The 10,000-nt window shown below is 34.9% G+C and overlaps 2 protein-coding genes across 3 annotated transcripts in view; one reads left to right on the top strand and one right to left on the bottom strand.

The window, feature by feature from the left end:
* Positions 1-1,402, bottom strand: part of LOC122257701 (uncharacterized) — an 11,000-nt gene extending 9,598 nt beyond the window's left edge. Inside the window, exons 1-2 of one of the 2 annotated variants that reach the window (XM_043023155.2) lie at positions 1,177-1,402; positions 75-182 (exon numbers count right to left, since the gene is read on the bottom strand). In XM_043023155.2, coding sequence (XP_042879089.2) covers positions 75-88 — 14 coding nt within the window. In that variant the 5' untranslated portion in view covers positions 89-182; positions 1,177-1,402. The remainder of the gene's footprint in view (positions 1-74; positions 183-1,176) is intronic. The other variant, XM_086554109.1, reaches the window with a different exon arrangement.
* Positions 1,403-1,625: 223 nt separating this feature from the next.
* The window catches only part of LOC122257702 (uncharacterized), a 9,405-nt gene continuing 1,030 nt past the window's right edge, over positions 1,626-10,000 (top strand). The window contains exons 1-10 of the mRNA XM_043023156.2: positions 1,626-1,765; positions 2,624-2,671; positions 2,823-2,963; positions 3,369-3,572; positions 5,954-6,073; positions 6,505-6,670; positions 7,308-7,378; positions 8,586-8,773; positions 8,912-9,030; positions 9,346-9,432. Coding sequence (XP_042879090.2) covers positions 2,655-2,671; positions 2,823-2,963; positions 3,369-3,572; positions 5,954-6,073; positions 6,505-6,670; positions 7,308-7,378; positions 8,586-8,773; positions 8,912-9,030; positions 9,346-9,432 — 1,113 coding nt within the window. The 5' untranslated portion in view covers positions 1,626-1,765; positions 2,624-2,654. The remainder of the gene's footprint in view (positions 1,766-2,623; positions 2,672-2,822; positions 2,964-3,368; positions 3,573-5,953; positions 6,074-6,504; positions 6,671-7,307; positions 7,379-8,585; positions 8,774-8,911; positions 9,031-9,345; positions 9,433-10,000) is intronic.

The raw sequence follows: 10,000 nt of genomic DNA, 5'->3' as shown, positions 1-10,000 counted from the left end.
AAGGGCATATGAATTCAAGATAAAAGCATACTGAGGACATTTTTATCTTAAACCATTTTGCTGAAAAAACTTACCTAGACACATCCATTGTGCTGAGGTTTTTTTAAAATGGCTTTTGCTTGTTATATTTTACCCATTTATAATCCTTGCTATCATAAATTCTTCTGGTAGTTATTTTTCCCCTGGAAATACAAAAGAATAACATTTTAGGGAAATGATAGTTATACATTTGGAAGGAGTATTACTTACGAGAAACACTTCATATTCTCTTCTGTAATTAAGAATGTTTATGAATGTATAATGGAAGAAGATTCAAGATGACACAAAATCAATGTTTTTTTAATGGAAACTGATGTGACACAAGGGACATAGATAAAAAAGAAAATGAAAAAACACAAACAAATAGAGGTAGTACATGACATACCAAATAAACAAAAAAGTGAGAAAATTTCATAAGGATCTATTGAAGAAGTTTCTACACTGAAACTAGATCAAATAAAATATCTTATATACTTGTTCTGTAAATAGTTTTTACATACCCACATGCACACAGCTAGGATCCAGAGGTAAAAGCCAAAACCTTAATTACATTTACTCAGGCCAGATGGAGCTTATACCCTTCATGTTGCTTAACCCATTAGCAGCGGATGGCATGATCTGCTGCAAAGGCAGAGTCTGTCATAGACACGGATGGCACCGTGCCAGACAGTGTAAACCAGCTGTCCTACTGCACAAATATTTATTCAATACTGCAACCAATGAGTTAATCATCAACAAGGGAACTGTTCCATACTTTTCATAGCAGGAATACATTTAGTTGCGGTTAGTCAGCCTTTGCTTGAGCGCTACAATCAGGTTGGTCTGAAGATTACAGGCCTTCTAGTCTATCATATATCACTGTAATTTTTAATTAATTACACTCACAGAAAGAAAGTCCCATTTCGAAATTCTCTGTAACATAATAAGATATACCAATTTTCTTCAACTATTGCTTCAAAAATTGATAGTAATCACGACACGTCACGATTGAAAATTCTCGATATTTAATCATAAAATGAAGGGGGTCTAACTTTTAGAAGCTCTTCGGTGCTTGTATTTCCCTCTATCTCAAGCAATCACAAGTGTTCAAATCTCTTTGTTGTATTAGATATTGATAATGATTCAAACTAAACTTACCTGAAGCTCAAGCTGAAATCACCAGCGAAGTAAGAACCTGTGTTATATTTCGTCTCTTCCTTCTTGTTTTAATATAAGGGTTTGGGACTTGGTGGAAAATCATCTATCGGATGTTTCATGAGAGTAAGTTCCATCTATTTTGCATTTAAATGGCACTTTTAGCACATTTATTTACATGATCGAACTCACATGCGGGTTTGTTTTGTTGTGACGTCACGTCTGTCCGATTCCTTTGAAAGCGGCTCTGAGTTTGACAGAGTTTAGCCAAGTATATACATTAGTAATATTATGAATTATCGACAATACGATTAAAATCAGGTAAAAATAGCAAATAAAAATTAAAATTACGAGGAAAGGTTTACCTACATGAAGAGAGACGGCTGTTTCTATTATATCCTGCAGTCTTTGGAAAATAGGATATCGCATCCCAAAGCCACAGTCCAAACAGGAGCAAAGCCTTCGGACACAACCAACGCTGACGACCAACACGTGTGGAGGAACAAGAAGTGTTTCTCTCGTGGCTTATTTCAGCCTCGAATTCAGACTCCCGTGTGTTAAGAGAGAAGGAGAGCATCATTCCGAGACAAAGGTAGAATGAGGAAGGAGTAGTAGTACTCTCAGTGAATTAACTTCATTCATTAAACAGTTATTCAGTGTGTGATAGTGTATAAACGGTTTTATTTTGTACGAGTCTTGATGGGGAAGTATTTCTGTAAGGTAACATTTTAATATCGGATAGGCTCTTAATACGATGTAAAAGGTATGTGGAGTCAATAGATCAGAGTATTACAGAACCATTATATTTGATATTCTTGTATGTTGTGAATTCATGAAAAAAAAAAGTTTGGGGATACTACTGGAATAGCTGAATGGAACTTGATTATTTGCAGAAGCCAATGGTAACCGCTTAATGGTGTCTTTATCTTGACATAGTTTCTGTAATATCACTATGCACATGACTATGGTTGTTATAATCCATAATTGCCATCCATTCTAGCAAAGATTAATTGTATATCTGATATTCAATGAACTGGGTATTAACCCATCTGCGCCGGTTGACTTGCTATCACGTTCAGTGGTTTTTGGGTCAGTTGCTGGTGACTAGATATTTGGTCAAGGCTGGCGTGCCAGGTGAGCTGACTAGTAGAGAATCCCGAGGCATTCGAAAACCCCGGCATTCTGACCATTTAGAGTTGCAATATCCCTGGCGTGGATGGATTAGATTGACATTTGTGTAACAGTTGCTGTCATGATATTAGATTTATAGCAGTTTATTTTTATCCTGTTGTACAGGAATTTTAGAGCTGAAAAGAGTCTTACTGCAGGAAGGATAGTATTCAAAGTTGAAATGCTAATCATATTTTTATATATACATTTATGTTAGCTTGTATGATTGCCATATTGGAAGTTCATTTAAATCAATTGACGTATTTTTCTTTATTTTCAGGTCATTTGAGTTTATTTGAAGAAGATCCAGTATGGTGGCAGTGGCTGAGTAAGTTCATCATTTCCCCAAGTTTTATACATATTTTTGAAATTACACAACTGTAGCTTGAGTTCCATTCTTACACAAGCTGAAAATATTTTTCTATGGATATATTATTTTGGATATTGAAGTATCATGTTGATTGCCTGTTTTGATGCAGACTGAATGGGGAACAAACTGATGCAACAGTTACCACAAAGAAGAAGAAAATGAAGAAGTCCCAAACAAAGAAACCAGGAAATGAGGAAGAGACAAATGTAGATAATGGTGGTGGTTTGGAGAAAGAAGAGAGTCAGCCAAGGTAAAGACAGTATACAGTTTTTTGTCTTTGGAAATGTAGCATTTTAGATATTACATTCAGGTATTGACTGGTAGTTGGTGGTATTATGTGCACTTTTGATATCTATACTATAGTTCAACATGAATTCCAAATTGCATTGTATTGTTACATCCAATGTTGAAAGTGATAAGTAATTACCCTCCATGATGAGTAAAAGTGTACCTTGTGCATGCTATCGATAAATTCTAAGATGGAATATCTGATATAAAGCAATCAGTATTTGATTACTAATGATTCATGCTATATATATTTGATAGTTCTAATCAGCTCTTGGTGTTTTATTCACTAGTGGATTGTGGTTGCTCCAAAGTTATTCAAATTATATCTTTGAGGCTTATATGATACTGAAGACTTGCTCTGTTTCAGTAATGATGATAAAGTGCCATCTGAAAATCCGACAGCAAAGACAGGAAATAAGCGAAAGAGATCTCAAAAGAAGAAGAAGAAGATGAGTGAAGAACAAGCTACTCCAGAGGTGGAAGAAGAACAGAAGACAGCTAAGAAGAAAAAGGTGTCATTGGAGACAGCAGAAAAGTCCATGGAAGAAAAGGAAGATACTGATGATGAGGGGTCTGTATAACCTATAGTTCATATATAGTTTGTCATTCTTTTTTATATCCAATATATTTTCCAACTGAATATCGGGTATGATCTAACATAGGTAATAGGCCTTACTTCAGGAAATGTCGGGTGAATGGGAATTTTTTTTGAGTAAAATGAACAGGGAATACTACTTTAATATGATCATGCTTATTAACCCATTAATGGTGGGGTGTTTTTGGCTCTGCTTGGACATTTAGTCAAGACAGCCTGACAGAAACCATGATGTGTTCACGTCACTGGCAGGAAGACCAGCAAAGTCTTGATGTGAATGTCACATCATCAGTCATTTAGGGGTTGAGTGGTGTAGACATCAACTAGTTAATCGTTTTTATCATCAGCAGCTGATGATATTTTTCAAAATAGTTAAATAGTTCTATAGAAAATCTGTAGGAGTAGCTCCTTATTAACCCTGAACCCATTTGCGCCAGTTGATGTCCTATCACATATTCGGAAAATATCCCCGGACCTGGGTGATACCCTGTGAGATGTTGTGCTTTTTCTCGATGAGAAAAAGCACATCTGAAATGTCAGCAATTGATCGCTAAATTGTTCTTAAATATAATAATTTTTCATAATATCTTAATCTCTGTTACTTTAGTTTAGGTGTTTGAATGTTATAAAATGATATATAACGTAAAAAAAAATGACGTCACCAAGAAAACTGTGTGATTTTTATGACATCACGTCACATCACTTCACAAGTTGCATACTCATATGTACATGTATGATTATTTATATTGTTTTTCTTTTAATTCTGATAAAAAAAATATAAAATATGTTTTTTGATGCCCAAGTAAGAGATTGCATCCACTTTCCATTGGTATTTTAACATAGAAATGAAGAATATAGGCAAAGTTCAATCAAATAACCTAGAAAAGCATTGCTGTAACATGTTTTTTGACTAAGATAACTCCTCTGAACATGGCAATACTTTTACGGGTCTTTACATTGTAAATGCATTCATGAAAACCATAAGAATAGGGTATGTGAAAGAAAACATTGAAAAATTCAGTGTGGCTTCGTGCAGCATGAAAACACCCAGGTGTGAAGTGTCGTGTGCTTGTTATCCTCCTGGTGTAAGTGGGAGTAGGCAAAAATACGTCCCGTCATGAATGGGTTAAGCTGGGCAATAGAATTTTCATTCTATAAATATTATTATACCTATAGATATTATAGAAACAGGAAAAAAGGGAAAATTTACTTGTGTGGCCTGATATATGCAGAACTACTCAGGGTTGCAAATGACAAATATTAGCTGTAAAGATAATTGATTAGTAGCCATATATTTTTATTTGCTCTATTCAACCAGTATCTTTTATGAGCTTTATTTATAATGTTTTTGTCAAATTAACCCATTCACGCCGGGGCGGAATTTCGCCGGAAGATTTCAAGCCGGGGTGTTTTCCCGCTGCGCGCGGTCGCTCTGACGCTCGCAGAGCGTTTTTCACCCACCCTATCCTTATGGTTTGCGTGATTTCGTCTAAAGTGTAATCATGTTCAGAGGATGTATATCAGTCGAAAAAGATGTTACAGCACTGACTTTTTCCATAGTAACAAACATAGTTTTTTTTTTCAATTTTTTTTTTCTTCCTAAAAGAAAAGAAAGAGAATAAACCATACATGTGCATACAAGTGAATGCAAGTAACAGCAATGTTTTTTCAAGTGTCATTTAGTGGGGCAACAAAAAGATGTTATAGAATTTTTTTTTTTTTTTTTTTTTTTATTCCTCGCCCAATTACAATTTACTTTACGATAGCAGATCATCATATTCAACAAATCAGAAACAGAAATCACCATGCCGTAATCAAGATTACGTATGTACCTGAGACATTACGTTATATCCCATTTTCTACTATTTAGAAGGATAAACTAAAGTAGCTAAGACAAATCAAGTATGAAAATCGAATTGTACTAAGAATAATCTATCATTCTAATGCGGACGTTTCAGCACGTCGCTACTGGCCTCCCGGCACGCGGGCCGAAAATGTAGCACGTGCCAGGACGTCACCCGGGTCCGGGGCTTTTTTCGACCACGTGTCAGCACGTCAACCGGCGCGAATGGGTTAAGAAGAAGGGAGTAGGGATGTAAGTCATGTATCTCTGCTAATTGGATACTAAATTTAAGTAGGCATTTATCATGCCTTTTATACGATCTATGTGACTGCATGGGTGACCTCTAGAGGGAATTTTACCAAACAAACCCTCAAGCTGAAGGTTGGAAAACAGATGATGATCAGTTTGACACCAGATAGATTCTTTATTTGATTATGGATATTTTAAAGATTTTTTTTTATGAGGTATGATGAGATCTTTCAAAGAATGTTTCAAGTTATTTTTTATTTTTCAGAGAGAATGAGTTAACCCCAGAAGTGAAGCTGCAGAAGGAAGGTGAAACTGCAAGTTCTTCTCTAAATACCTTGGAAGAGTTTAAAAGCATTCTTGCTAATTATAGTGATGGAGATGAAGAGTGAGTATATTTTTAAAAGCTATATAGTGGTAGAAGTGAAAAAGTTGGATGCTTATAATGTGTATTTTTTGTTTATAAAACACATCCATAATTATGTATTTAGTGATAAGTATGCAATTACTAGAGTTAATTAGTAGAAAGAGTTTTAGAACATCTCTTTTGATTGAATGTCACCCATAAAAAATTAGCTAACTCCAGCCAACTCGGCAAAACCTAGAATTTTTTTTCCATTCAGGTGAAGAAATATCAAAGTAACGATGGATTTTGTAAAAAATGTGGAATTTGTGTTTTTGGTAAACATATTTTCTATCTACGAATAGAAAACATTTTGGTATCTGTATACGAGATCTAAGGAAAATGACCCTGTGTTTTGTATTATTATTATTATTATTATTATTTATTTTTTTTTTTTGTCTTTTTAATATTTTCAGAGATGAAATGGAAGAGGATGATGACGAGAAACCACCTGCAAAGCACCAAAGGGGACAAGTTAAAGAGCGTGACCCTGAACAGGAAGAACGCACCATATTTGTTGGCAATGTTGATATCAAAGCAAAACGCAGAGATATCAAGAAGTATTTTCAAACATATGGTCATGTGAGTGCTGATATTTTTATTTCTTTTTTCATGTGGTGTGGGGAGGGGCTGTGTGTGTCTGTGGCCATCTGTCTGTCCGTCTGTTTTATATGGAGCACTAAAATTTATGAATGTGATAAGAGAAGAGTTATTTATTTTATTTATGGGAATTATGACAGTCTCTATTTAATGTAAGTTATTTCATAAAAATCTTTACAAATAGAAGTTTGATATGGTTGATAAAATAGTCTCAGGAACTCAGAGCTAAATGACAGAGAAAAACAACGAAGCTTCAAGATTATTGAACAATATCCTTTTAGTGCTGTGAGGTCAGGTAGGGTTCGTATTTGACTCCTTGGTGACTTTGTGCTTGTGGAGCCTTCTATGAGTAAAAAGAAAATTAATTAAATTGAATTATACTAGACCGTGAATGTTTCCAGTGTCAATGGGTTAAAAAATCAGAGAGAAGCACATTTCACCCTCTTCTTTATTGTAGTGTTTTTGAAAATTAATTTGAATAGATTATTTCTCTTATAAATGTTTTACATGAATAGATGTATTGCAACAATAATTATTTTAGTCTATTTATGCAAAAATGACAACCCATCCCTATCATTGGAGTAATGCATTCCGTTTTATTTTGTAAATGGTAATCCAGGTCGAGGCTGTACGTTGCCGTAATGCTGCTATCGCTGATCCTGCCGAGACCAAGAAAGTGGCTATGATTAAGTAAGTATTTAAAAAAGAAAAGTGCTTAGAATTGATTTTCGTCACCTTTCTTTTAGGGCAACGTGACGGTGTAAATAATTTTTGTGACTTATTATTCAAGACCAATGACTTTATGATCATTTATATATTTATTTATTTATTTATAAAAAAAAAAAAGGTTTCTTTTGTCCTTTTCCATTAACTCCTTGTGTATAATTAACACTCATTTATACATTAGAGTACTGAAAATCTTCTCCACTGATAGCAAGTACTGGCATGGCTATAACAATGTATAGTTAAGTCTTTTAGTCTCCACAAAAGAAGAATATATGCCGTACGCTCAGTGTAACATTGCCGTCTCTAATTTGTGGAAGAAGAGGTATGAAGTTTGACAAAACATTTTCTTCATTGTATCAAAGAAAAAACAAATTATCCTTCTTATGCCACTTAGCAAAACATCCACACTGGCAGTGGTACCTTACACACCTCGCATATTGTCAAAAACGCTCATGGCATCGGAGTTTTGCTACCCGTCCGCAATGGAGTAACACCTTGCTGATGGGCTTATGTAATTGATGCAGGGCTGCCATTCAGTAGGGTTGATGGAATAAGTGAGACTCATGCTTTACCCCAAAACCTGTTTTTCCTCCCAGCTCTTGCTCATTTATACATCAGAGCACTGAAAATCTCCACTCTTTGTGTTTGGTCATGTTTAGAGATTTCTAGAAGGTACTGATGTGGATATGACAATGTTTTGTCAAATAATATTGGTGGTTTAGTCTTTTAGTCACCATAAAGGAGGTATGGTAATAGTTACACTCACTATCATGAATTTATTAAATTATGAAATTTGACACATTTTCTTTATTGTCATGATGAAAAGAATGACTATTTACATCCTTATACACTCAGCCAAACTGGCAGGGGCATCAATGTGTTGCCACCTGTTCTATGAAGGGGAAAGGATGAATATTTGCCATTGTCATCATTTTACTTGCATTTCCCATTTAATGAAAGTGGAAAACCCTCAATTCATATGTGTGTCTGTCTGTCTCTCTGTGTCTGTATCTGTTTTTGTGTCTGTTCATGTGCATATTTATACATGTGCATGTGCATACAGATGCACATGCACATGTATAGATAGACTTGCACCTGATGGTCTCTACTGTTTCTTCAGATCTCTTAAGTCTTACCATTTGTTAACTGTAACTGTTTTATTTTGCCACAGGGGAAATTTCCATAAGTCACAGACTACATATATTGCTTATGTGAGGTTTAAGAACAAGGAAACAGCTATAAAAGCACTGGAAGCCAACAACAAGGAGTATATGGGAAAACACCTTCAGGTTGATTTGGCCACCGGAAACCGTAAAATCGATGGCAAGTGCTCTGTCTTCGTCGGAAACCTTCCATTTGGTGAGCTTTTATATATAGTTACTTTTTTTTTTTTTAGTGTGATATTTTGTGTATTTTCTTTTTTATATCTAATGTAACATAGAAGTTTTATTTTACAGTGAAATTCATATCTTTGAATAATGTTCCTTGTTCTGAAAGATGCCCAAGAGGAAGAGCTTCGAGACGCGTTCAAAGAGTGCGGTGACATTGAGAATATTCGCATTGTGCGTGACAGGCAGCTGGGGTCTGGAAAAGGATTTGGCTATGTTAACTTCAAGGTAATTTTTGCATTTGACAATTAGACTCTTATGAAATGAGCCTTTTTCAGTCTCTCCATTTCCTCCTGTCTTTCTTAGAATTTCAATTTCCCTGTTAGTGTTTTTTGTTGCACTTTTTTTTTTTTTACTCGTAATTTTTTTTTTTTCCTTCTCCAAAGTTTCCTATCTCCTCCTCCCTGCAACTTCTCCTCGTGTAGGTTTTCATTCTCTATCACATTTTTGTCTTAGTTCCTTTAGATTTACATTAAGAAGAAAATAGATATTGATATATAAATTCTGTCCATAATCATTGTCTTTTCCATGTATATTTTCCAGGCTCCAGATGCTGCTGAGTTGGCTCTCACGATAGACGGAACTCCTCTGAAAGGTCGTCCCTTACGGGTAAAGCGCTACATGATGAAGGTAGGGAGGAGGTTACCTATTTGCCTCTGTATTTATGTCTTTATGTGTATTGCCTTAAGAAAAGCACACTCCAAGGAAGTGAGGTAAAATGAGTGAGGAGTATGTATATGACTTATAATTTCAGAGACAAACATACATAATATGTGTAAGTGTTAGTAATATAGTAATATGATGGCATCATGAAAGAGAGCAATTGTATTGTAATATATTAGTATCATGAAAGAGAGCAACTTTAATGAATATAACATTCAATGGAGAATGATATAGAAAGAATCAGACATGAAATCTTGAACAGCTTTTTACCTCAGTAATGTTAAGGGCACAGAAAGTGTTATATCTGAAAGATAATCATCACGCAGAGGAAAATGGGTTTAGCAGTACTTCTTCTCAATACAGTTGCTATTATCTTGCATGTCCTTACAACAAGCCTTTGCACAACTTGAAGAAGTAATAATCCCTTGCAGGAAATTAAATGTGAAGAAAAACTGTTTATATTAATTCATATAAGACGAGCTGATAATGATCACTATATTATTTTGATTTAAAGCCTTTTCTTGTTAACTCTCTC

Source organism: Penaeus japonicus, unplaced genomic scaffold (genome assembly GCF_977035675.1).
Source record: "Penaeus japonicus unplaced genomic scaffold, GWHDUDI00000001_assembly GWHDUDI00000029, whole genome shotgun sequence".
NCBI classification, from domain to species: domain Eukaryota; kingdom Metazoa; phylum Arthropoda; class Malacostraca; order Decapoda; family Penaeidae; genus Penaeus; species Penaeus japonicus.
Note: the sequence above shows the minus strand (reverse complement) of the source record. Positions and strands in the feature narration are given on the sequence as shown.